General features: G+C 41.0%; 2 protein-coding genes across 3 annotated transcripts in view; both read right to left on the reverse strand.

The window, feature by feature from the left end:
• Positions 1–17,585, reverse strand: part of slc22a18 (solute carrier family 22 member 18) — a 33,415-nt gene extending 15,830 nt beyond the window's left edge. The window contains exons 1-5 of one of the 2 annotated variants that reach the window (XM_063189291.1): positions 17,420–17,585; positions 16,822–17,008; positions 16,601–16,698; positions 14,930–15,075; positions 11,952–12,084 (exon numbers count right to left, since the gene is read on the reverse strand). In XM_063189291.1, coding sequence (XP_063045361.1) covers positions 11,952–12,084; positions 14,930–15,075; positions 16,601–16,698; positions 16,822–16,926 — 482 coding nt within the window. In that variant the 5' untranslated portion in view covers positions 16,927–17,008; positions 17,420–17,585. The other variant, XM_063189290.1, reaches the window with a different exon arrangement.
• A 1,616-nt stretch (positions 17,586–19,201) lies between these two features.
• LOC134439360 (oxysterol-binding protein-related protein 5-like) overlaps positions 19,202–27,500 on the reverse strand; it is a 38,532-nt gene continuing 30,233 nt past the window's right edge. Inside the window, exons 10-23 of the mRNA XM_063189278.1 lie at positions 26,640–26,850; positions 26,223–26,407; positions 25,746–25,827; positions 25,526–25,624; positions 25,309–25,405; positions 25,121–25,219; positions 24,652–24,749; positions 24,387–24,476; positions 23,707–23,843; positions 22,483–22,662; positions 21,457–21,598; positions 21,063–21,180; positions 20,289–20,385; positions 19,202–19,589 (exon numbers count right to left, since the gene is read on the reverse strand). Coding sequence (XP_063045348.1) covers positions 19,424–19,589; positions 20,289–20,385; positions 21,063–21,180; positions 21,457–21,598; positions 22,483–22,662; positions 23,707–23,843; positions 24,387–24,476; positions 24,652–24,749; positions 25,121–25,219; positions 25,309–25,405; positions 25,526–25,624; positions 25,746–25,827; positions 26,223–26,407; positions 26,640–26,850 — 1,801 coding nt within the window. The 3' untranslated portion in view covers positions 19,202–19,423. The remainder of the gene's footprint in view (positions 19,590–20,288; positions 20,386–21,062; positions 21,181–21,456; positions 21,599–22,482; positions 22,663–23,706; positions 23,844–24,386; positions 24,477–24,651; positions 24,750–25,120; positions 25,220–25,308; positions 25,406–25,525; positions 25,625–25,745; positions 25,828–26,222; positions 26,408–26,639; positions 26,851–27,500) is intronic.

A 27,500-nucleotide genomic window follows, 5' to 3' on the forward strand; every position in this document is an offset into this window, starting at 1 on the left:
TGCAGCCATAGCCCACAAGCTTTTGACAGCTTCATAACTGCACTATGATTAACCATAGAGCATTCTGGGTGGTAGGCCTGCCACATCAAAGTGGAGAAAGTGTCCTCGTACCAAATACATTTTAGACAATTACATAACTAGCTGTTTGTCAAGCAGAAATATCTAACATTTAGGCGAATATTGGTGGTGTCAGCTTAGACATACCCAGAAAGGATTACTAATTCAACACAGAATTTCACCATTTCATACATTGCTATTTACTCTTCCTGTGCTGTTGTAACACAAAATAAAAATTGTAAGTAATAATTACATAATTTTTGGCTGATTATTTGTTTGCCTACAAAGTACATAATTTCAGTGGTGGTCGTATTAACATGGAAAAAGATACAATTAAAAATGTAAATCCACAAAATGACATTGTAATTGACCTTTTACCAGCCCATGCCATATCAGGGTGTGACACTGTGGCATCCTATTTTGGTATTGGTAAAGGCTCTGTTATCAAGACCCTAAAAGCTGGATATCACTTGACATCAATTGGTAATGTACTGGCACCATTCCAACAACTTTCCAGTGAGGCCACTAACTTTGTGTCGGCATGTTATGGCATTCCAGACAGTATCAGCATGTCACATACAAGGTTGGTGGAATGGGGAAAAAAGAATGGGAAAGGTCATTTATCTTCACCTAACCTGGCTGCTCCTCCACCAACAACAGAGGCATTTCTTGAGAATGTGAAAAGGGCTCATTTTCAAGCAATATTGTGGAGGACATTGGTTCACACTGAACTATCTCCTGAAGCATTTGGATGGAAGAAAGACCCATGCAACAAAGCACTGATATCAATAAGTGTTCCAGAAAATGTCAAAGTGGCACCAGACTACATTTTACAGATGATCAGATGTGGTTGCAAGAGTAAAAGCCCCTGCAATTCTAAGAAATGTAGCTGTGCTGTAAACAGTGTGCCTTGCAGGGCTTAACACTAACACACGCCAGGTAGCCAAATGCGGGTGAAAGTCGGCGTTGGCTAGTAGATACCGAAGGTTCACTAGCCATTCTGGCGGGTCCGTCACTATTCTAAATGATGAGGCACCGCATTTTGTAGTTTTTCCCCTCGGACCGTCTTTGCTACAAGCCTACAATACCCATGAAGCACCTGTGTCACGTGTCACCTGTGTCTTACGCACGAGAGGAATCTGATAGAGCTAGTCTTGCGAATATGAGTGGCAGCAGCGAGCTACCGGCACATCAGCGCGCGTTTGGAAATGCCACTGAAAACCTTCACGTGAAAATAAAGTAGCGAAGTTCATCTCAACTGACCTGTTTTGGGATCTGTCATTAGTACAATGCATAGTAGTAGTGGACATTAAAATGACCAGGAGAACACCTCAGTCTTGAGAAAGTCTTGAGACTAATTAGCGCAGTGATAAGACAAGGGCACATGCGGCATTAATAATGTTCGGTTTAAATCATTTTCTGATTTGCCTGTATGTCTTCATACCTTAATATTCCTCCATGTTTCTTGTGCCGTTGTTCCCGACTGTCAAACGGGGCTTAAACAACGCGCAGTAGTAGCCTTCCAGACAGTACAAAATCATGCCCCATGTCCCTTCGCATGTGCCCATCTTGCTTTGCGTCCGTTTATATTTTAAACAACTCAATATTAAGCGGAATGAAAGGAAGTCGTAGCTCCTTCTGTAGTTACCGACCGCATATGTGTGTGCCTTCTAGTAGATAGCCTACTTTTATGAGAAAATATTCTAGAAGAGGTGTTATTCCACATCTATGACCGAGGACATGCGAAGCTTGGCAATGACTTTGCACTTCTCTACTTTGCGCATCGAAAGTGCCCTTCAGATCAAAGACGGAAATATTTTGCTCTCATGTAGCTTACATTTGTGCCCTTCCACAACACTGTGCTTGGTGTTTCTGCACGGCTATGCCATTCCTCAGATGAGTTAATCTGTTCTTATAGCATGCATGCATGCATGGACCAGTTAACAACAATTCTAGTTATTAGGCCCTATATTATATTATATTATATTATATTATATTATATTATATTATATTATATTATTTTATTTTATGTTATATTATGTTATATTATCCTACATTACATTATTACAGCCTATTATATAATTCATTAAAGCTGCTATGATGGTTAAGAAAATTATGGCTAGTGAAAAGGCCCAATGGCTAGTGAGTCACGAAAACCACTAGCCAAAATGGCTGGTAAGCGAAAAAGTTAGTGTAAAGCACTGGTGCCTTGCACCATTTTCTGTGCATGTTTTCGGCTGGGATGCTGCCGAACCAATGTTGTGTGAGCTTTACTGTGTGTGTGTGTGTGTGTGTGTGTGTGTGTGCGTGTGCGTGTGCGTGTAGTGTATATAATGTAGGCTATAGGTGTTTTAGGTGTTAAGGACTCTGTATGTTGTATAGGTGTAGACAGGTCTTTCTGTGCGAATTGAAATGCATGTACATGTCTTATTTGATGGCTTCATGGACTTTTAAGTGATCATTTAATACCAGTCAGGATACACTGGATTGACTTAATTTTTTGACTCAACCGTATATATAATGTATAGCTGTTTTCCTATGTTTAGACCTCTCTCTCTCTCTCTCTCTCTCTCTCTCTCTCTCTCTCTCTCTCTCACTGTCTCTGAGCGTGCGGTACTGTATGTTGCAGTGTATATAGGTCTTTCTGTGTAAATTTAAATGCATGTACAGATCTTATTTGATGGCTTTATGGATTTAAGTGATCATTCAATACCAGTCTGGATACACTGGATGTACGTGTATGTCATTTCTTTACTCATCTTTTGGAACAGCCAACGACTGCTCACCAGTTACCCCCACACTCTGTTGTTCTTTTTTTTTTCTTTTATGTTGGCTATTTGTGGTAGACTACCTACCGGCGATGTTGTCATGTATGTTGTCATGATGTGATGTTATGCAGGATCTCATAATGCACAATCCGTTCCATACTTTACAGTCTTATTCTAAGCAATGTTGTGAATGTTTTTACTGAGGCATTTGTTGATTTGTCATTCATGACCTGATTTATATAACTAAATGCATAAAAATAGGCCGAAATCGCATTTTTTAAGGTTATTAGCAGTATTTTCTCTGTACCTGGATAACAAAAGGGGATAGCCACAATTAACCACAGTAAATATTCTTGTATGTACGATATTAACAAAATAAAAAAGGAATTTTGAAGCTGGCATTTTCAGGTGGTCAGATTCATTGCATCAAAATATGCAAATTACTGCATATTTAATTCGATAATAGCCTAATTAGCATATTTAAACATAAAATATAGAAAACTTGTAATACATTTTTTTCTCCAATTCATACGAGTAATCATCTGATAAAGTTTCATATTGATATCTGCAAATTAAAAAAAATACCCTATTCACCTACAGTGTCTCGCCTTATTTGTGGGATTGCTGTTATGAAAGGGTTAATTATTACCCCATATTGGGTTTGTTTCAATAAGGGCAGTGTTAAGGCAGTCCAATGTGAATGTTTTTCAGGTAATATAAGCAATTTGGTACATTTTGTAACATTATTCACAGTAATATTCGGTGTCTTCAGTTTTTTGTCATAATTTGCATTTATGGGACAATAAAGGCTCAAAATCTGAAAATGCTCAAGTGATATCACCGGGCATCGTCTGAAATCTTGAAGACTTGCCTAAAATCTATCAGATAAAGCAAAAAAAAGAACTTTATCAAAGAAATCTGGGTTCAACCCCACGGCTCCCGGACTAATAATCTTAAGGGAAAAAAATGCATCAGGTATCAACCAGACAAGTCATTCTGTAGAGCAGTGGTTCTCAACCTTTTTTGAACAAATGCCCCATTGACCTCCTCATAAGCTTCCCAATGCCCCCCTGACCTCATCATAAGCCTACCAACGCCCCCCTTAGTATTGAAAGATAAAATAGACTCATGGCCCCAATGGAGACTAACCCCCGCCCCCACTCAGCTGTATCCTTCTCAACGCCCCCCCTAGGGCTCCCCAACACCCCCTGGGGGCTGTAGTGCCCCCGTTGAGAAAGACTTCTGAAGAGGTAATATAAAAACATGGCAGCAGACATACAGTAGACCACACATACACATATATTAGTGCCCCGGAATCAAAGACTGTTTGAATGAATGAGAGGCTGTCCAAGTGTTCAGAGGAGTAAGCTCCTACCACAAGCCTTATTTGGACACGACTTCCGTTTGACCTTATCAGCGGACACAAAGCTTTGTATGTTCACTTCATCACCACACAACCACAAACACACACACACACAAAATACACAAACAAAAAAAAACTCTCTCACACACACACACACACACACACACACACACACACACACACACACACACACACACACACACACACACACACACACACACACACACACACACACACACACACACACACACACAGAGGGAGTATCCAGTGGATTGGCGTGGGTTTATCTTTACAGCTGCAGTTGAACCCTGCCCCTGTGACGAGAGCAGGAGGTCAGTGTGCAGGTGGCTTTCCATGGGGCTGTGGCTGCTGAGCCGAGCCGAGCCTAGCGCTCCACCACAAAGCCAGAGCCGGCGGGCAGGGAGATCAAACACAACACTCCCACATTTTACAATTTCATTCTTACACTTGAAGACACACACGCGCGCGCGCCTGCGCACATAAACATGCCTGCGCACACACGTGCATGCTCGTGCATGTGCACGCACACACACACGGTCATACACACAGACACATACTGTACACACACGCAAACACACACACACACACACACACACACACACACACACACACACACACACACACACACACACACACACACACACACACACAGGTTGACTTGACACACACACACACACACACACACACACACACACACACACACACACACACACACACACACACACACACACACACACACACACACACACACACACACACACACACACACACACACACACACACACACACAGGGAGGAACAGGAACAGGAAAGGGCACACACCAAATCACACACATGTCTAATAAGTAGGCAAACAAACCCTATCAGTCGTTACAGTTGTTCTGAACAAACATTCCATTATGTCTACTGGGCATGTGAAAATGAGCATACGAGAGACACAATAAAACTCATTTGAATAATCGCTCAAACAAATTCCACTAAAACCAACATACCCTGATTGCATATTTTACTTTTAAGGGTAATCCAAAGCAAGCTGGCACTAAGCATAAAATGACCGGAGAAATCTTTAAAAAATGGGAGCGTCTGTTTAGTGATAGCAGAGATTCCAGCTATGTGGCTATTCTCAATGCCATACTGAATTCAACACAGAAGGATTCTCTCTGTAGCAAGTCACCCCCCTGCCTTTTTTTTAAAAGATAGACCTCTCTCCATTGCCAAGAATTTAAGGTCACAAATAGTTTTAGCAGACTGGAAAGGTTTCGAAACTTCAGCCAAATTCAGTCAAACGTTTCCTGACATTTTCTATCTGCCAAACACTTAACTAAAGAATCTGTCCAGTCATTGTACTCTGTGTGAGCCTTCTCTGGCTTTCTTACATAACACTATTGGCTCTTCACACCTGAGACTGAGGACATCACCCCTTATAAGGTATCATCAGGAGTGTTTTGAATCACACTGTATTGAATAATCCAGAACTCTTGATAAGAGGGCACAAACCACTGGGTTTACTTGTGCTGTTGTATTGCTTTCATAGCATTGAGATGTTAAATAAATGATGTTAAACTGTATAAAATCCTCTACGGACAACCAGAGTGTATTCAAATCACATTTCAGATTCAAAACCCCCATTAGATCGTTTTAAACTAAATAATCCAAAACTTAGAACCACTGCAGCACTGTATTATTTATCCAAAACTGACATCAGTCTGAAACTGCCAACACTTTTTTGGGGGAAAGAGTTTTGCCAGCCGAATGGGTACTTTCCAGACCTCTCTCACACATGATCCGCGTCAGGCTCAAAGTGTGTGGTACCGTGATGGAAGGATACAGTTTCTGGGCCAACCCTCAAGGCATGAGTCACACTACACGATGCTTGACAACCATCAGCCTCCACCAGTCTTAGACAGGGGTGACTCTCTGCCAGGCAAAACACCAAGTGCACAGCGCCGACCGCTTGCCGCATTACAGTAAAGCATCATTGGCTTCTCGAAAACGCAACAGGTTATGGAAACTGTTATGAAGCTCAGTGTGAAAGCATAAAGTAAAAGTCTTATTATTCTTCATCTCGAGCTGGGTTTTGAGGGAAAGTCTGAGTGTGTGTCTGTGACAACTGGATTAGCCGTAGTTCCTCTGGTGACTAAATGCAATTTTAAGGGGGACGTCAGCCTCCCCTAGGGGCACTAAACCTTGATTCTCCCCCTCTTGGGAGCACTGACTATACACTACCATTAGTAACAAGCAGCAGGCAATACCAAGAAAAAGAAATGACAGCACCAGTATTCACCCTGCATTATGGAAAAACAGCCTTAGTAAGCTGCGGTGTCAGCCAGGTTTCACTCTTTTTCTTCATAAATAAACCCAAGGAAAGTTCTGCTTGGGGGGAAATAAAGAATAAACCTTTGCCATTCATTTGGTGTAAAATGCCACAAACACGAGAGAGAGGGGGGTTGTCAGACAGAAAAGAGGCAGAGGCAGAAAAAGAAAGGCAAAGGTAAATAGCCGAACACTTGATAAGAAACATGAAGAGAGAAAGACAAACAGAGAGAGAGAGAGAGAGAGAGAGAGAGAGAGAGAGAGAGAGAGAGAGAGAGAGAGAGAGAGAGAGAGAGAGGCCACTAAGACAGAGACAGAGAGAGGCAGGCTGAGGTGAATAGCAGCAAGCTCAATCAGCAACTGGAGAGGGATAAAACAAGAGCCGGGGCAGGATGCACCCTGACATCTCCCGGCAGGAGGGGAACAGCTCCTCACGTCAGCAGGAGCTATGAGTTTATTACAGGGATTACGGGACAATCTATCGCACCTATGGGGTAGTCTTACTTTAGGTTTTACTGCAGGGGTGGGGAACCTTGCTCATTCGAAGGGCCACTTCAAATTCATCCGAGGGCCGTAAAAGTCCTCCGAGGGCCGTACTATGAACACAAACCAAGATTTTCCCCTTCACTTTAGGCCTATATTGAAGGCAGTCATGTGAAGCTGAATAACATTAAAATTATATCGGGGGCCGGATAAACGCAAACGGCCCTCGAGACATAGGTTCCCTGTTTTACTGGATAATGACTACAAATCACAGTACTGCCACTGACATCGTTTAGCTATAGTCTTTTACAGTGGTGTGCAAACAAGTGACTAAGACATTTCACATGAAAAGCCGTTTTTGTTTTAGTGCTCTCTGCTTGACTTCGTCTCAAAAAGTGCTTTAAAAAAAGTAATTCGTCACTCCTCACATCAGCAGATCCAATGAGTTTATCTCTGGGATTACGGGAGAGTATTAGCCCACCTATGGGGTAGTCTCAGTTTAGATTTTACTGGAACCCAACAACTACAAATCATCAAACACCCTACCATTACCAAAGACGGTTTACGTGAACAGGAGTTTTTGTTTTACTATCCGCTGCTGGACTTCTTCTAAAAAAAAATTTCAGTTGCAATGTGAAAGCCAGCTGCTACCAAATAAAAATGGCAGATGATGGATGACTTTTCTGGTGTAATTCCCCATGCAATATGTGTGACAAAATATTATGCCATGACAAACTGACGAAACATTATGTAATTTGTGTGATCAAATTAACAGCATGCAATGATGCAATATTTGTATGTAAATATAATTTCCTCCCTTTTAAGAAAGATTTGAAGACAGGATATTTTTCTTCAGATAGCTCCTCAAAATTTATTTCCAGCACATGGGTGCCCTCTACTGTCAGACACAAGATGCTTTTTTCATTGACCAACCAAACAAATGTTGTTTTATTGTTATTTTGAGATAGAGATAGGGTAACTAAGTAATTATTGTGTTATAGGCAAAATAACATATTTGTGGAAAAGTCACAGTCTTTACTTAACCCATTTTAGCCTAAGCCCATTTTTGGGAAAGGGTGCCCTCTGCCTATTAAAACCTAAATATCTCAGCCTCTGAAGCACATAATAAGAACATGAAATGAGTTGCATTTACAAAGCGGATTCCAAAAAAGTTGGGACACTTGGTATTTTGTGAATAAAATCAAAATGCTGGCATTTTCAAAACATTCAATATGTTAATAAGGTAGAGCATTGTGTACAGACAACATATCAGTTGTTAAAGTCAAGCAGAATTATTGTTTTGAGGTAATTATGTGATCATTTAAAATTTCATCCTTGCAACAAATCCCAAAAAAGTTGGGACAGGGCCAATAAAATGCTTTTTATGTTGGCTAAGACTAAACACAACACACGGGAGGAGACTTAACAGTAAATACTTCGACTGATGGCATGATTTCATTAAAAAATAGATATTTTGATGTGTGAGACATGATTTTCACAACTGATAGGTGTGCTCCTCAACTTGTTTACCCACTTGTTATGCTTAATATGTGGCATATCCTGACTGCAAGAAAACAATTTTGTCAGCTGTTTACTCTTATGATGGAACCACAATTGGAACATAGTAGAGATTGAAATTTGCCATCATTATGGAGCACTATCTAAAGCAGTGGTTCCCAACCTTTTTCTTCAGGGACCCATGTTTTTACTATTGTAAGCTTTGGTGACCCAACCACGAGAGCGCCCGCATGAGACGGAGTCACAAGATGCCCTCTGTTTCCTGCGAAAACTAATTTTAGTTATTTTATTCCTCAATTTGTCTGTGGTGAAATTTAGAATAAATGTTTAATGTAGCACTTACAATTTGTTGCTTCTATGCATGTATTAGTTAAATGCTTTGTCTTTTGTTTAACATGGGCTATACATATTCAAAATGAAACCCCTTAAAATCAAGAGGGCTCCGAAACCCCCTGTGGATCTTTGGCGACCCATAAGGTGGGTCCCGACCCATAGGTTGGGAACCACTGATCTAAAGGCTGTGCTCCAAAATATAATGCCTTGGTGGCTATGTATGCTGTTTAAAGTCTGCATATATCATTCAGCATTCATTATAATGCTCTACATGAGTAAGAAGACCATAACCAAGGCACCTCTGCGCCACCTTACCATTATATTATGATGTCTTTCAGACTGACCACTAAATCAAGCTGAAGTATTCATTTTCTATATAATCTGGAGGGTGCATGACTCCATGATTTAAAAAAAAGGAGGAAATATTTTCCATTCTGTAATCAGTTTCACATGTCTCCTAGGTCCATATAGAATGAGCTTTGCTGCATGCAACACTGTTTGATGTCTTCATCATGTGCATGAATCAAGTGTTGTGTTTATGGTCATTTTTTCAACAGCTGTCATTGTTGGAGTGTCATAGTTTGCTTATTGACGATGGGTATGCCATGATCTCAGGACTCACAGAAATGTACATTACGGAAATAGGCCTTATATGCCCGCAATTTTGATAAATCAATATTTCTGTGTAATAGATCAGTCATAAGTCCCTCAACATTTCCGCTACTGAGAGCCACAGCCTCTCTGTGATGGTATTTTATTTGTGCATTCACGTTGACAGTCAATATAGTTCACTTTAAAATATTCTTCCTTGTGTTATTTTTACATGTTTTGGCCCTGTCCCAACTTTTTTGAGATTTGTTGCATGGGTCGAACACAAATGAACACATATTTCCCTCAAAACAATACTTCTGACTCACTTTAACTGTTGCTATGTTGACCTTGTGCCATTGTGTATCTTCCATATAGATTGAATGTTTTGAAAATGGCAGCATTTTACTTTTATTCACAAAATATCAAGCGTCCCAACATTTTTTTAATCCACTTTATAAAAGTTAGTTACTATTTTTAGTATTCTCTGGAAATTGTAATGCTTTGTACTTTTGCACCTCTGCACCAACATAAAGAGGACAAATAGCTGCTGATTGTAGCATGTTGGGTATTTCTCAAGGTGAAGTGTTGTAGCCTTGCTAGTGTGAGTAACACCCATTTAGCAGATTTCACCAAGGGACTATCCAATCACTAGTTCCAAGTGTAATTAATAATTGGATACTCCTTGGTGAAATCAGCGAAAAATCGGCGTTACTACCACTAGTAAGGCTAGTGTTCTATCGCAAGGGCGGATCCACGGGGGGGCATTGGAGGGCATTGCCCCCCCAGCCAAGCTGCTGTGCCCCCCCAGGGCTTATTCACCTAAACATGCTGATATGGTCATTAATATACAACAAATTAGTATTTTTTTCTGAATACAGTAAATATAAAGTATAAGATAAAATTCCACCTTTGCTTAACCACCATAGCCCTAATAAACAAATAAATGAATAGACTACACTATTTAGACATTGTCAGTAGACCTAAATGTGAAATAATAAGTGAACAGTGATCCTTTGAAATAATGGGATTGTCCCATATTTAGAAACAAAAGTACTGTTCCGTAGAGCTGAAACTAAGCCCACAATTTGGTTAAAATGCAGGAAATTGCATCTAAGAAATACAAAAATTTCTGGGGGAGGAAACCCATACCCCCCCCCCCCCCCCCCCCCAAGGTGCCCCTCCATACTCCATCGAATGCCCGTCCAACGTCTTGGTTCTGCAGCCGGGTCTGTTCTATCGAGATGGACTGCTCCGTCAAGATGAGCTCCCAATATACAATGTTAACACAGCCCGCCCCACACACAACCAAAAACGTATCCCTGATCTTTAACCCACTAAGACACAGCCCCTGTTATCAGTTAGCTGTTACCAGAATGGCAATGACCTAGTCGCAATGTAGATAGTAGACTAGGGTAGAGTATCATTCATTAACCCCTAGGGGAAATTAAGGTGTCAAGTAGCATACATTACATACATAAATACAGAGGACATTACACAAAAGGCACATCATTACACATATATAGCTCACTCTTACATACATTAAGCCCAAGGCAACTATTACTAAAGGCCCTGTGCATGGTCATAGAGGTGTAGTACTATAGTAAAGGTTTTCTTTTTTTTTACTGTACCACAATATTGTTCCACTGGTTGAACGGTAAGCATTAAGGGGCTGCAGTACATAACAGGCACTGCTGTATTTAATGGTAATGGCTTCTACAGTATTGGTATTTCATATTGACGAGTAATAGCTCATATTGGCACAACACCAGCCACTAGCAATGCCAGGCTGCTTCATCAAGATAAGCTACCAAAGTGAGGTTGTTAACATAGCCCACACCCAACCCAAAACCTATCTCTGATCTTTAACCCAGTAAGACACAGCCCCTGCTATCAATTAGCTGCTACCAGAATGGCAATTAACTCATCATAATGTATTACTAAAGGCTCCGTGCACGGTCATAGTGGTGTAGTACTATGGTAGTTAAGATTTTTTTATTGACTATGATACTGTTCCACTGGTGGAACAGCGTGCATTAAAGTGGTATGCCACTATTTTGGGGCTTAATGTAGTTAAAATCGTGGGCTGGGGTTTATAAAGGTGGTAAAGTGTCTTATTTTTCATGCTAAGCGTTACAAGCTACAAGTTAAAAGAGGGAATATGTCGCTAAGCTAGTGAAAGTCAATGGATCCGTGTAGCATAGCATGCTACACGGATCCATTGACTTTCACTAGCTTAGCGGCATATTCCCCCTTTTAACTTGTCTTAAAGCAAGACAACGGCTTACATGAAAAATAAGACACTTTACCACCTTTATAAACCCTGGCCAACGATTTTAACTGTATTAAGCCCCAAGATAGTGGCATACCCCTTTAAGGGGCTACACTACAGGCACTGCTGTAGTTAATTGTAATGGCTTCTATTGGTAGTTCATCTTGACGAGTAGTAGCTCATATTGGCGCAACACCAACCACTAGCAATGCCAGTATCAAACATCTCCATCTTACCCGTAGCGTGTGCTGAGGATGCCCCCTAGCGTTGAGCCCGAGATCATGCCAATGCCAAAGCACAGGCCCAGCTTGGCCAGGGCATCGGCTCTCCTATCAGGCTCAGTCAGGTCAGCCACCACCATCTGAGCCCCTGCAGAGGAATAACAGGAAAGACATCAGAGACAGGAAGTGAGCGGGGTAGATGGTTGGGATGGGGCAAGAGACCATGAGAACGGTGGACTGAAACCTGGTCAACACATTTGTGCAAAGGCCTCTGTTATACATGGGTTCTAAATGTTTTTTTTTCTCCTGGCTGCGCGACATTAGCTGCACACAACTCAACCTCTGATTGTTGGACGCCAGTGTCTTGCCCCTCCTCACAACATTGTTTATAAACACTGAACCCATGTATACCTGTATTGTCACCAAACCAAAATGATAATGACCAATCATTAGTCAGTTACTTATGACTCATAGCTTATAGTTGTAGTGATGAAGTTCAGCAACGAGTGAATGGGCCTACTAGTGTCTCCATCTGCATGAAGAGGCTACTGTATATATGGCATACTGCATGTGCCTTGGCTTAGCCAACTTTGTCACAACACTCAACAGAAGATCAAGGCTGAGGACCTATGCAGTACACTTCTACTGACAGTCTTTATCATATCAAGGATTTATGAAATTCACAGCAAATGTACAATCCATTGAATGATGTTCGTATTTAAATAGTAATAACATGATAATTGCCTTTATCATAGACTTAATTTGATGATTTGATATTTGATGAATTGTGAATTTACAATGACAATGGCCATTTAGCATGAAAGAATTTAAATAGCGTAATAATATTCTAAACAAAAGTCCATGCATGTGTATGTGACAAAGTGAATAGAGTTCAACACACACAAAGAAGTGAGTGAAGAACAATAAACAGATATGAGGTTGGAAGAGAATAATCGCATAAAGCCCAAACAGATACATATAAACACAAAACCTATTTTAACGTCAAACATAATGTGCAACCACATATTTATGTATATATTTACATTTTTTATTTACATTGTTTGTAGTCAAATGTACTAACTGGATATATATTAATGTGGCCACCCACAGTAAGGGGAAGTCAGAATCTCACACCTACATACCAAAAAGCTTAAACCTAAACAGGTCCTCACTGGTTGCAACCACTAAATGGACTACATTTATAGTGCAATGACTAAGTTTGTACACCCTTTAGAATTTCTTACATTTGAATGTTAATTGGTCATTAATTATGGTCTGATCATTAACAGAATTGCATGAATGTCTGATTTATCTGGGATGTATGGAGTGAATAGCTTTCTTGAGGTCATGCCATATCATCTCAATTGGATTTTTGTCAGGCTTTGACTGGACTATTCCAGAATGTTTTTTTTTGTGTAAGTTGACAAATATGGGTTGTTGTCCTGCTTCAGCCCCCATCCTCTTGTGCATTTCAACTGTGTGACGGACTACCTCACTTTTTCTGTAAAATATCTCAATAAACTGGTGAGTTCTACTGACAATAGCAAACTAACAAAGGCCTGAGGTACCAAGGTAGTCCCATATAATGATGCTCCTGCCCACCGGTGACAGTAGTTTTCGTTTCTTACTGGTGCATAAAACTGTAGCTATGTCATGGTGACATTTTCCAGTTCTTTCTGTAAATCTTCAGCTGACCCTGTAGGATTATTTCCAGCCTCATTAAGGAGTCTGTGATATGTCCTTGGAGTAATTTTTGCAGGGCGATGACCACTTGGGACAGAAGCAACATTGCTAAACTGTCTCCATTCATAGTCTCCGTTCACCATGCATTTGTGAACATCAAGATTTTAGAAATGGTTTCGACCTTTTAGAGACTTATAAAAATCAATAATTCTTAATCATCTTAAGAGAAATATTTTGAACACGGCATGGTACACATTGGACAATGTCTCTCCATCAAGACATAACCAGAGATTCTTTAAGTATATAGAGATATGCCAATGTAATAGGTTGCTATGGGCACCTAACATGACCAGGTTCCGGTCTGCCTAAAGGGGAGTGTCATAATACTCCTAGCATTGAATAGAACAGTCCTTAGGTCTGCCTAGGTCTGCCTAAAGGGGGATTTCCCCCCCTCCCCTTGCAATAATAGAACCCGCAAACAATGGGCCAATGGAACCTCTCTCTCTCTCTATTCTCTCTGACATAACTCTTAAATGGTTTGTATTTTCCACGGGACAGGGCAAATACATGCAACAACTGAGGGATTGGCTTTGAAATATCAAATTGTGTAATAGTCTCTAATTAATTTTTGAAGTGATTTTAGCCAAGAGTGTACTTTTTACAAAGTTTTTTTTGGGGCGTTTTGGCCTTAATTATTATAGGACAGTGTGAGAGTAGACAGGATATGACTGGGAGAGAGAGACAGGGTAGGGCCGGGAAATGACCGGGGTCCCCATGGGCAATGTAAGCCCAAATGTGGGGGGCTTAGCGCTCTGCGTCACAGCGCCCCTGCCAAGAGTGTACTTACTTATGCCTCCCTCTCTGGAAAATGTTTGCATCTTGGTCAATAAAAATATGATAACATGTTAATATTTTTGGGTGGAAGCAGTTAAAATTGACAGTCACCAATTCCCAACGCCTAGTGATTGGATACTCCATGGAGTTCACTAAAGACTAATCAATCACTGGGCATTTCACGCACTACCAAAGCTAGAACACTTGACATTGGGAAATGGTCACTGTTTGTTCCTTCTTGTGATTTTCAGGAAGAGCAGACCATGTTTTATTACCAATTTCGACAAAAATATAAGACATTTCAAAGGGTGTACAAACCTTTTCCTCCCACGGTAGATGCTTACACAAGGCAGGTTTACTTTCACCTACAACGGACATGTATGTAGGCTATAGGAGCCTACAAGGGACATGCAAATCAAACTCAAGAATAGTACCGGTAAACCATCACTGCAATATGTAGTGTGAGTGAACGTTACCTGGTATGACATGCATAACCACTACTGGGATCTTGTGGATGAAAAGCATTGTAGCGCTGTCAGTCATAGCCAGCAATACATAGTAGACCACAGAGGCCATGCAGGACACAGACAGCGCTGCCCGTGCACCAAATATATCCCCAAACCTGCCAAGAAAACACACACACACAAAACAGTTGTCAAAGTGTCAAAATGAATTGTGTGGGCTTAATGTCAGTCTGACCAGTTTAAGATTCATACAGCATTTTGGAAGTCAATTAGTAGATAGGACTACAGCTGCTGCTACAACAGCATAGAGTTGCATGATGCCTAACACCTCAGGCAAAGTTGTCTGCCTATTTAGGTGTGAAGCACAGTATTTTGAAATAAGTCATTTCTGAGTTTGACAAGATTTACAAAAGGTTATGTCAATAAACAGCTTTAGTAAACATCAATGAACACCTGGGTCATTTCACGTGAAATCAGACACTTTGGGACCCGACCGACACGGATTTCAATCATACTTGCTGTGCCTGTTTAGTAGCAAGGTAGCACCCCAGAACTGCATTTGTGTGAACCTGACACCAATATTAAGGGAAAAACAGACTAGCGAAGGTTTACATATGAGGGTAGGACACTATGCATTCAGCCTTGATTATATCAGTCAGTGTAAGTCACAAAAAGATGTCTGTGGTGTTATTTGAAAGCTCTTTTCTGGCTCTACAAATTACACAAACAGCATGGAACACAGCAACCCTCAGAATATGAATTATCATAAATTGAAAAATTAAAAATTGAATAGCAAAAAAACGTATATTTTAAAATATCTTTGTCTAAACATAGCCTGCAATGTCATGGACAACACCTGAAATGCTGGTGTTTGATTCTTAATTCATTTCAGAGACGATGGGACTCAAAAATAGGGCATCATACAAATCACCTAGTAATAATATGGTGATACCATAGTAATATCACATAACAGCATGTCTATCGGAATATGTGAAGGATGGAGATGGTCCATGAGGATGCAGGGACCGACGAGGGTGCAGGGCCCACCGGGAAAATGCCCGTTGTGCCAGATGGCCAGTCCATCCCTGTCCCTGACACTACTCTATTTACGTCATTACAACTCATTTCAACCCTTTATGTCCCATTATCTTTGAAATGAATAAAGAACCAAACACCCCATTTTCAAGTGTTGTTTATGACCTTAAGGCTATGTTTAGACAAGAAACCAGCCATTTTAAAATATAAGTTTTTTTGATATTCAATTTTTAAATTTTTCAATGTATCATAATTCATATTCTGAAGGTTGTTGTATTCCATGCTGTTTGAGTAATTTGTAGAGCCAGAAAAGCGCTTTCAAACAATACCTCAGACATCCTTTTGTGACCTACACGGACTGATATAATCAAGGCTGAATGCATAGTGTCCTACCCTCACATGTAAACCTTTGCTAGTCTGTTTCTCCCTTACTATTGGTGTCAGACTCACAAAAATGCAGTTCTGGGGTGCTACCTTGCTACTAAACAGGCACAGCAAGTATGATTGAAATCCGTTTCGGTCGGGTCCCAAATTGTCTGATATCACGTGATGAAATGACCCACCTTAGAATGAACTGGGTGAAAAGTTGTAGGCTATTGCATGCATGCCATTCATTTACAACATGATAACCGTGTAGGATGAGCTCACCTGCCATAGATGGGCCCTCCAAGGAGTTGAATGACCCCAACTGTTGTTTGGAGGTAGCCAAACCACAAGGTGTCAAAACCAAGCCTTTTGGCTAAATACTGAAGGAGAAAAAGAAATATTGGATTCATATTTGTTTGTTTAAGGGGTGCTTCCCAGTTCAGTTTCCTTGCTGCAACAAATCAAGGCTATGATGTATGATATAACAAGTATAGCCTACTTACTGGTGTTATGGAAAATTGGACGAAAAGGCATGTAATGTCCAAAGCGGCAATGACATAGGTGACCAGAATCACCCGTTGTCTGTTAATTCCCGCTAGAGAATCCATCCTCAGTCGCGGTGCTCACGTTCAGCAAGTCTCTGATCCAAACGTGTGAGCAAGTTCGGACGTGGAAGTGTCCTCAAATTCACTACTCCATCAAAAACACAGACAGTTCCATTCACTTGGGGCTCCTCAATAGAAAACAGGTTGGTTAAAAAATGCTATTGTTATTTCATAAGTTGCATAACTGAAACGTTCTCCATTCGGGTCGGGATGACATTGCAGAAATACTACAGGAGGAGCGTCCAAAAGTAAATAAGGAACTAGACAACTTGCACTTCGATCCCTGTAGCAGAATATTTTTTTTTACTAGCAACAAAGTAACGTTCTCTGTTGCATTGACCTGCCACAGTGTGCCACTACCATCACGGCATTCTATTCTGCAGTTGTGTGGTAACCTACTATCAGTAACATTCTGTCAAAACTACCGTGAGGTTCCGCTAACATAAGTAGAAAAATTGAAGTCTGGTGCTACATGTAAGCCTTTCAGAACTCTCACCAGATCCAGTTGGTGTGGTGTTGATGAATTGGAGTCGATAGCCTACTCTACACTTTTCAACGGTTTCCCTTCACTTTTCAACCACATTCATTCATTCCGAAGAAAGTCATTTGTGTTTAAATGTGGACAGAGTATAGTCAACAATTGATGACTGTACAATTGTTTCCTCGCCATCTTGGCGTTAGATAATTCACTGCGTAAGTCCTCCCACTTTTGAGACGTAAACACACAGAAGGCGTGACCACGAACATACCTTTATTAAGAAATAACTCAGTACAGTAGACACTGGGTCCATTACTTAGATTAATTTACCAGGTAGAGACACATTTGTTTAATAACTGCAATCAACACAACACCACACCTTCCTGGCAAAACAAGATTAGGACTAGCCTATTACAAGCTCTTTAGCCTGTGCCTCTACATTGCAGGCAAACTGAACCTTCTGCCCGTAACATGGAAGCCAAGGAAGATGTTAGAAAATTGTGAGTTAGCATTTATTATCAGGAAAATATTATTGTTCTCCACGACAATAAGAAATTGACACAGAATATTTCCATATGTCTTGGTGTTGCAACCTGTTGATGTCCTAGTGATGATTAATCTCAGAATCAGTTCAAAAGTCACCTCCATTACTGGTAGGCCTAGTGGCCAGGCCTGTCTCCAACACACCTGTCTCAACCTGTCTCAACACAAATATTGCAACATCACTGAGTTTCATGCAATGCTTCTTTTATGCATGAGTTTCAACGTGTAGCCTACTTGCAAATAGTAGGCTACCCAGGAACAATTTGTGTCTTGGTATTTTTTAAACAGTGGTGCACGTCTGCTCGGGCAAAAGAAAACAGGCAAGACTGAATGCAGTCATTTTCATTCAGCTATTTCATTCATCAAGTATAAGGTTATTACACATTCCTTAAAGCAAACATGTTAAAATGTGAGGGAAAAAATGGTCCTCTCAAAATCATCTCAAATTTTATCACATGGTATTTTAAATGTCCCCACGTATTCAGCCTTGCTCCTCCATGCACCATGTGTCTTCTTGAGAGGTTGCTGTGTGTGTACCTACTTTGAAGAGTGAAGAGTAGAGTGGACTGTGTGTAATGACATCTTGTCATAACCAAATTCCATTAACAAGCACTGATTTGTAAAGGGACTGCTTATTCCATTAAGAGAGCTCTTGCCCCTTGTGCATGGTTACTTGTTTCATTAAACCACTTTGATCATCATTGGATAAGGCAATTACAGTTTTAGGGCATGCTTATAAAAGTGTCATGGCATGACGCACACAGAGTACATTTTCTTAACACAACCTACCGTGAAATGTTAACTTATGCTCTACCAAATGAAAAATAATAATGGCTTCGTGGTTTGAAGAATCTTACTTTGTAAACATAAACTCTTTCCATGAAAGACAATAAATACTGTTTGGTATATTATATATGTATATAAAAAAACATCATATTACCAAACATTTATTAAAAAAAAAAAAAGAATTGCACAATCAATCGATATTTTTCTCCTATGTGTGATTTGTCCCTCTTATTTGGCTTAAGCATTAAGGCCCAAAGTTCAAACTGGAAGGAGAGTACCCCATTGGGTCTTAAAACAATCAAATAAAACAAACAAAAATCATAAGGTCTTAAGTAGTATTGCAAGGCCTATAAAAAGTGCACATCCACAGATAGCCGTGAAAGAACATCAAATATTCCTAGCACGCTATTAAAATATTATATAGATTTTCTTCTTTTGCTCTTTTTTATGTACAAGTCAGCCTAATTTGTGTTTTATTGTACATCCCATTCATTCCAATGACAACCCCAAACCCTCTCCTCTTGTTCTGCCTTCCTGCTTCGGTCCAAAGTGCGTTGTGCCTGAGTGCGAGTTGGGATCTTGGGGTGGGGGGTGGGGGGTAGCTGAGAGGTGGTTGTTGGGTGGTGGAACTGTGTAGTGGCGACGGTGATGAGGTGGTGGTTTAGTTTATTGCTGGAGGTTTGCAGTTGACTCTCATGAGGAAGAGGAGGAGGAGGAGGACGAGGAGTAGTGGTAGTTGATGAGGAGCTGCAGCAGCAGCAGGAGGCAGACGAGGAGCCAGCTGCGACCACCCAGCACACCAGCTCCCCCCGCTGGCTCACTGCAGACTATCATCTGCTGGTTCAGGGCGCACAGGTTCCTGACACATGCACAGTTGCACACACAACACACGCAAGCATGCACGCACACACAACACACGCACACACACGCACACGGGGAAATAAGTGAAAACACTTTAGAATAGAGAGTTCATATGTTAGCCACTAGTGTATTCAGAAGGCGATCATTGTGCACATCCCAGGAAAAGGTGCAGGACAAAGGCTGACTGTAGTTTTCCGAGTGAGAAGTCCGCACCCTTCAAAATCCTTTTTGCTGTCTTTTATTATTCAATGGCTGGATTACGTTTCGACTTCAACAGTCTTCAACAGGAGAATCTGATGAAGACTGTTGAAGTTGAAACATAATCCAGCCATTAAATAATAGAAGACAACAAAAAGGATTTTTCATGTGCGGACTTCTTAGTCCACAGTCAGCTTGTATTGGGTCAGTAACATTAGACAGAAACTGAGACATGAGGGAAATTATACAGAAACAGAATCAAAACCACTGTTGAAATACAATCTTAATACGAAGGGCAGTAGCAACAGTATAATACTAAGGCTCCAATGTTGATGATGGACAGAGATTGTGTCACAGTACATAAAGGTCATGACTAAGCAAAAAAATAAAACACTTTCACAAATATAGACAGACTGCTTGCGGCTTGCATCATGACAGAAAAGTAATGATCACAGATTATGGATGCACAACAAACAAAAAATGATTACTCCCCCCCTACCGTTGAATGTCTTGCTGCATCTTCTTTATTGATGCGATGGAGGCCTCCATTTCTCTCAGGTCCACTGAGGCACAGCGAGGACACTGTCCTCTATGACCTGCATCGGCAATAAAGAATTAACCGAAAATACACAACACTTCCTTTGCACTTCACCAAAACTTATTTTTCAGGACTCTGACCTTGCTTTGAAATAATTCACTTTAATGTTTCTTGGTTAACAAATCACTGCTGCAAAGTGTACTTTCTAAATACATAAGGACACTGAGAGACACTGTGTGAGTACATGTACTCCATTGCTGCTAAGCCTTATGCTCTTGTTTTGATTTTCGTCTACTGTCTGCCTTTTGGGACTAAGAAAAGCCTGCTTTTGTGCTGACATGCCTTTGTTGGAGGGAACATTGTTTTTTTTTTTTACTTAAAGGGACACTGTGCAGGAAATGGTCAAAAAAGGTACTGCAACTATGCTGTGCATTGAAGCTGGGCTGCCTATTGCCAAATTTGATCTTCACATGAAAGTTTACTAAGTAATAAACAAATATTTTCTAGTATGGTCCAAGTACAGTCATTTTTGCAGCTAAAATGCTGGTGGTAAGTATTCATGAAAAAGGTAACATTAGTGAATGGGCAGCATGAATTCTGGAAATAAACAACTAAAAATCTCACACAGTGTCCCTTTAAGATTTAACATTTTCCATGGACTGCTGGCTGTAAACGTTGTTTTGACTTTTGGGAACTTTCACTGAAATCCAATGTTTTTTTAAAGCCTTAACTTACCCTCGTTGTCGGAGGACTCGTGCAGGGGGTCTGAGGTGCTGCTGCTCTCCGTGTTCTGGCTGCAGCTGGAGGGCTGCCTGCTGGACTTCCTGTGTTTGCCCTGGGATTTGGCTCGCAGCTAACGCACGCACACACGCACACACGCACACAGGCATGCACACACACGCGCACGCTCACACACACACACACACACACACACACACACACACACACACACACACACACACACACACACACACACACACACACACACACACACACACACACACAAATAGAGACAGAGGCAAATTCATTAGTGAGCAATGCTATTACACTACATTGCTATTATAACAGTAATTTGGAGAGTCTGAGGAGGTACGAGTGACGAGAGTCTGAGGAGGTGTGAGTGAGTCACCTGCTGCTGCTGGGCCGCCCACTGTTGGCTGTAGGAGAGGCCGTTGAGGCGCACCTGAGGCCCGGTCTCCTTCTCCCTCGTCTGGATGATGCCATCCTTCTCATACTGCACCACGCTCAGGGCTGGGTCCCACGGCTTACAACTGGATTCACACACACACACACACACACACACACACACACACACACACGCGCGCACATAGAGAGAGAATGATAGAGAGAGAGAGAGTCAATGAATATATAATGCATTCAGATCAGGTAGATGGGGTAACCACAATAGGATATTAAATCACTTTCAGCACTCCACTGCACCATCTACTAAAACACTGAAAAGCCTTCCCTCTTTAACAGACTATTGATCCGCTAATGAAATATAAATATCTAATGCATTCTATGTTTATTTTTTCACAGGCATCACTGTGCTAAATCAATTCAATTTCAAGAAGGTGTTTCATGTGAATGGCTCCATAGCCACTTAAATAACTTTTAATTTCCCTGTGGGCTATTTTATTAGTGTGAGCAACCAGTTTATTACTTGGGCTGTGTTGTGCCAAGTTTTCTCATTCCCTTTCCAAACAATATAGCACTCTGTTAACAGGACTATGGATTGATGAGAACCAAACTTCTCCTTTAAAGCATTTAGACCCTGTTATAAGTTTGTTGTTACAGGCATGGCAATGGCAAGTTGTAATTCATTACGAAAAACTAAAGAAATGATGTGTAGTACGTTGCTTGTGAAGGTTGTTTTAGTGAATTGTAAAACTTTGCACTGACGTAACAGTGAACATTATAAGACTACAGCACAAGCCCTCACAGATTCGTGCAGAATTAGAACAGAATTAACTGAAGAAGTCTGACAGAAGAGCCGATTAAATGTCTTTCAAGCTGCATACAAAAAAACTATGCTACGTGTGTTAGCTATGTACACTTTCAACTAAACACACAACTAAACTCCTTTGACTAATATGACCTGGATGAATGAGCATTTTCACAAACTACGTAACTATTTTGTCTGTGCTATACTGACTCTGCGTGTTTGTAGCTCCACTCCATGGTGACGGGGTCCTGGGTGAAGAGGTGTGGTATCCACTGGCGCGTGCCACGCTGCCGGGCCTCTTGCCTCTGGTCCTCCTCCAGCAGGAACTTCTCCTGCGTGGCTCTGTGCTGGTCCTGGGCCATGATGGCACTGGTCACATGCTTCCATAGCCTAGAAGAGTTATAGACATGATAGATAGATAGATAGATAGATAGATAGATAGATAGATAGATAGATAGATAGATAGATAGATAGATAGATAGATAGATAGATAGATAGATAGATAGATAGATTATTTGTCCTTTCGGAAAATTGTTCTGTGCCCTTTTCAGTGCATCTGATACAATTACAAAGACATTACAATAAACAAGACCACAATAGACAAACACAACCCCCCCCATAGGACAAGAAGACAGGTTGACAAAAAACCCAACTTAAACACAGTAAAGTGCAGTTATTCAGTACCAAAGTGCAATGTGCTATCAAGTTACAGTTGTCTTATTTAACATGGATATACTAGTAGGTATAAAGGATCGGCGGGCTCTGTTTGTCTTAAATGAAGGCATCCTAAACCTCCTATCTGAGGGCAACAACTTCAGATATCAAATACTCTCCTTACCAAGTTTTACACTTTATATAATGTTGCCCTACTATGTGACACTGGTCACTTTTCCACAACCTGGAAAAGTCAAAAGTACCTGGATGGAGGAGGGTGGCAAATCTACTTGTAAGACTTGACGGTTGAAAATCAGGTCAGAATTCCAGAGTTAGCTTTTATAGCTCCAGATAGAGTGCTTACAACGCTGTGGAGAGTCTACAGCAATTACAACGGTGTTATTGCAACTCTACAGCGAGATGATTTTTTTTCATTTTCCAGTGTTGTTATTCACACAAAAATGAATTGTCTCCGACAATGTTATACTGAGTACAATTAACACAGTTTTTGAGTGGGACCAAATGTGATCGTAAATTGAGGTAGAACCCTGGTATGAGGTAGAATGAGGTAGAACCCTGGTAGTCTCCTCACCATGACCATGATGTACCGTCCATTTTGACATTGGAGCTCGGTTTCTGAACTTCTGTGCCAGGCACTGGCCACATGCTTCTATAATGATCACGTGTTGTGTTTGCATTATATGACACTGTCTAAACACCTATAGATACAGTATCTTCTGACTGGAATCATATTTATTTTTGACTGAGACTGAGAGTCACCTTTCAGATTCATTCTGCTCCTGCTCCTCCTGTCGGACGATGTGTCTGGTCAGCCTCTGGCTGCGCACCTCTGGAGTGGGGTTCCACAGGAGCTCCCTCTTCCCTGACCTCCTGTCCGACAGGTACACCTCCCCATCCTAAAACACACACACCATAACAATATGCATGCATGAACACAGACACTGCTGATGACTATAACCTGCTAGTCATACACACTAGGTACTCCTCCCCATCCTAAAACACACACCATACCAATATGCATGCATGAACACAGGCACTGCTGATTTGTTACATTACATTTAGATGACCCTTTTGACCAAAGGGACTTAAAAGGAGGACATTCAAGCAAGTACAGAGTGAGGGGTCAGGACAGAACACAGCAGTATACAAGTAATGTAGAACAGATAGAGATGCTGATGACTCTGGCTAATAATGCACACTGCAGTGGTCATGGATCATTGCTTACTCTTCCCCTGCATGTGGATGCACGCGCACACACACAAGCACGCACGCACGCACGCAGGCACACACACACACACACAGACACACACACACACACACACACACACACACACACACACACACACACACACACACACACACACGCACGCACGCACGCACGCAGGCACACACACACACACTCAATAGATAATAGCAAATGAGTGACAAGTCCATCTCACCCAATGACCTTCCACGGTGGCCAATAGTTCTTCATTCTGGACTATTTTTCCAGATATCTGGTTCACTTGACCAGCAGTGCCCAGGAAAGGCTTTGAAGACAAGGAAATTGACAGTTTGTAAGAATATACTGTAAACATAGCTATGATGTACATGTCATATGTCAATGTAAATATAAATGTCAGTGTAAATTTAAATCATTTATAAATCATTCACAAATCATTTTAAATCTGTAAAATCCATTCAGGAAAGAGGAAATGTCTATACCTTCAGTTTGAATTCTAGCTGAATCATACAGTTGGTCTTTTCACATTCAATTGTTACTCTGCCTCCGAGCTCCAAAGTCATTGTGCCATATAAAATGCCTACAAAAGAGAACAATCGTCAAATGTATTTGCCATGAGTAGACATGTTTGATTTACTATTTTGAGAGCTATTGCATATATTTGATTGATTTACAAAAGCTTTGTGCTTTCACAGAAAGCCTTGAACACATAGAATGTATATTTGAACAGAAAGAATGAAGCAAATGCCCACACTGTACCTTTACAATGGGCGTGTGGCATAGTTATGACATACTCCTCGTCATGGTTAAAAAATAGCAGCTTAACCATTATATTTACTATTTAAATTGCTCTTACAGTACATATATTTGATTAGTGTCCAAAAGCTTTTGGTTGGTCTTTTCACAGAAAACCTTGAAGAGAAAGAATGAATGCAAATGTCGATACTGTACCTTTACAATGGGCGTATGGCATAGTGACAACATACTCCTCGTCACGGTTAAAAAATAGCAGCTTAGCTTTTCCTTCCAGAACAGCTGACAACGAGTTACCTGAAAACAAACTAAGCATTAATTCAGAGTTGCTCTCGAATAGTTTACATGAGTAAAACACTGTTTACAAATATACTTTACGTACGTACCATAAAATTTGGACTTTGCAAGGATGCTACCACTGATGCTGAAACCGTCCTTTTTGTTGCTGACGTAAAACGCTGAGACGGGAGGGTGATGAGACACCTACAGGAGGAGAGTGCAGAGAGCAAAAGTACGATTTCCTCAGTAACTGAACTCATTACGCACCCAATGTCAGGTCTCCTGAGGGATGGAGGGCAAACGGAGGAGGCGTCAGACTATCACCTGCTCTGCGATGTAAAACGTGCAGCTGTCAGTATCTGGGTGAGGCCAGCAGCAGCGAAACGTTTCCCCCAGAATGGGATTGTAGGGTTTCTTCAGTCCCTGAGCACAACAAGGCAGACAGAAAGGGCCATCATTGCATCATTGCATTTAAACTCGAGAATAAATAAATAAATTAATAAATAAATGAAGCTCCCGACAACAGCTGTGTACATCTTCTCACCTTGGGCTTCTTATAAAAGCCAGACAAGTACCATCGCAGCACCTTTTTTATCCTCCCGTAAGCACTTGGCTCCTTCACTGCCCTGAGAGGTATGGAAAAAGAGTGAAGATGTAGGACAGTTCCTATCTAAAAGGTATACACATTGGTAAATACTGCTGTCTCTAAGGTTTACAATAATAAAGAGAAGACATCCCCTGATTATTTTTTTTAATCTAATTTATTGTGTATATACTTTTTTTTCTTCTTCATGTAGACAGGAAGCATGCCTCCAGTGTTTTGTTCATACTGTACAATTGAATAGCGGCAATGGAGTTGAGTTATACAGGATACTTATGTCTCTCATTAGTATTCTGGGGATACATGTGCACTGGGTGTATAACACCCCCCCCCCCCAAAAAAAAAAAAAAAAAAAAAAAAATAACAACCAAATAAACAAAACAAACTAAAACTCTTATACTCATGTGCTTCTGTGCTTACTCTGATAGGAAGTCAGCATGGTAGTAGTAGTCAGAGAGCTTGTCCAGGAAGGAGCGTGGCTCCAGGATGAAGGTGGGCAGCACCACCTTGGACAGGTCCATGCCCGGCCGAAGCTGCTTCAGCAGGGTCCACATCAGTCCTTTATTCTCCTCCGAAACCGTCTCTGTTTGGGATGCCTCTCCTGCCTAAAGGACAAATTCAATTACGTGCATACGTTACGTTACGATAATCACTGCATAAAAATTGGACTCATTCATTTGTGACTTCAATGTCTTTGACTTGGCATGTCTTTGGCTTGTGAATTCAATTCAATGTCTTTGATTTGTATTCAGCATAACACATCAGTGATCACTGAAATGATGCAAATACTGCATGTGACAGCTATGTATTTCAGGTGCTGAAGGTCAACCAAACTACCTCAGCAATGTCCTCCTGACTCTGCTCCACATAGCTGGTGGCCTTGAGGGCGGGGGAGAGGTCATCTGATTGGTCCATGTCGCTCTCCTCACTCAGTCGCTCTCCGTTCTCATTGGCCCCATTGTCTGACTCATCGTGTGCCTCCCTCTCTGATTTGTCCGAGCAGCCATCCGTCTCCAGGTGGTTATTCACCAGCATGGAGTCATGGAGGCTAAACAGGCCATGGCAGAGATGAGCACAAGATGCTTTAGAGTCAAAAGAGGCATCCCTACTGTCCTTGGTAAAAAGAACCTTTATCCAAGCTAGTACATGACATAACAAACACATTCTATTGTGAGAGTTCCAAGCCTTAAAAAAACACCCCAACTGTCTAGAAATGACACATGACATGTGGAATGAATTATGAAAATATGAATTTGGTCATCAGCAGTTCAGTAACATCAACACAAACCCCATTGAGACTTCATCTTATTCAATAACATGGTGTCACAAATTGGCAGTGCTAAATAATCAACAATCAGAGGTACATAACTAATAGAAAAATCATAGAGCTCCTTGTCATCTTATTTGAGGTCCTAATCTCCGAGTGTGACTGTACGGAAAGGTTCAGCAGCCAATATTAAAGGTCTCGGACTGCAGCAAGGTAGCAGAATCCAACAGACATATATGTACTATATCAGGTATAGAGAATACTGCAATATTAAGTTCAATAACACACATTTTCCACACTCATTCTCATCAGCATGAGGTCACATCCCATGAAATGTGAGACAGAACATGCAACCTGCCACCACATTGCATAGGCTACATAATAAAGTCCTTCTCCACATCCTATTGCTTCACTGCATGCCAGATACAATC

This window comes from Engraulis encrasicolus, chromosome 22 (genome assembly GCF_034702125.1).
Source record: "Engraulis encrasicolus isolate BLACKSEA-1 chromosome 22, IST_EnEncr_1.0, whole genome shotgun sequence".
Taxonomy (NCBI): domain Eukaryota; kingdom Metazoa; phylum Chordata; class Actinopteri; order Clupeiformes; family Engraulidae; genus Engraulis; species Engraulis encrasicolus.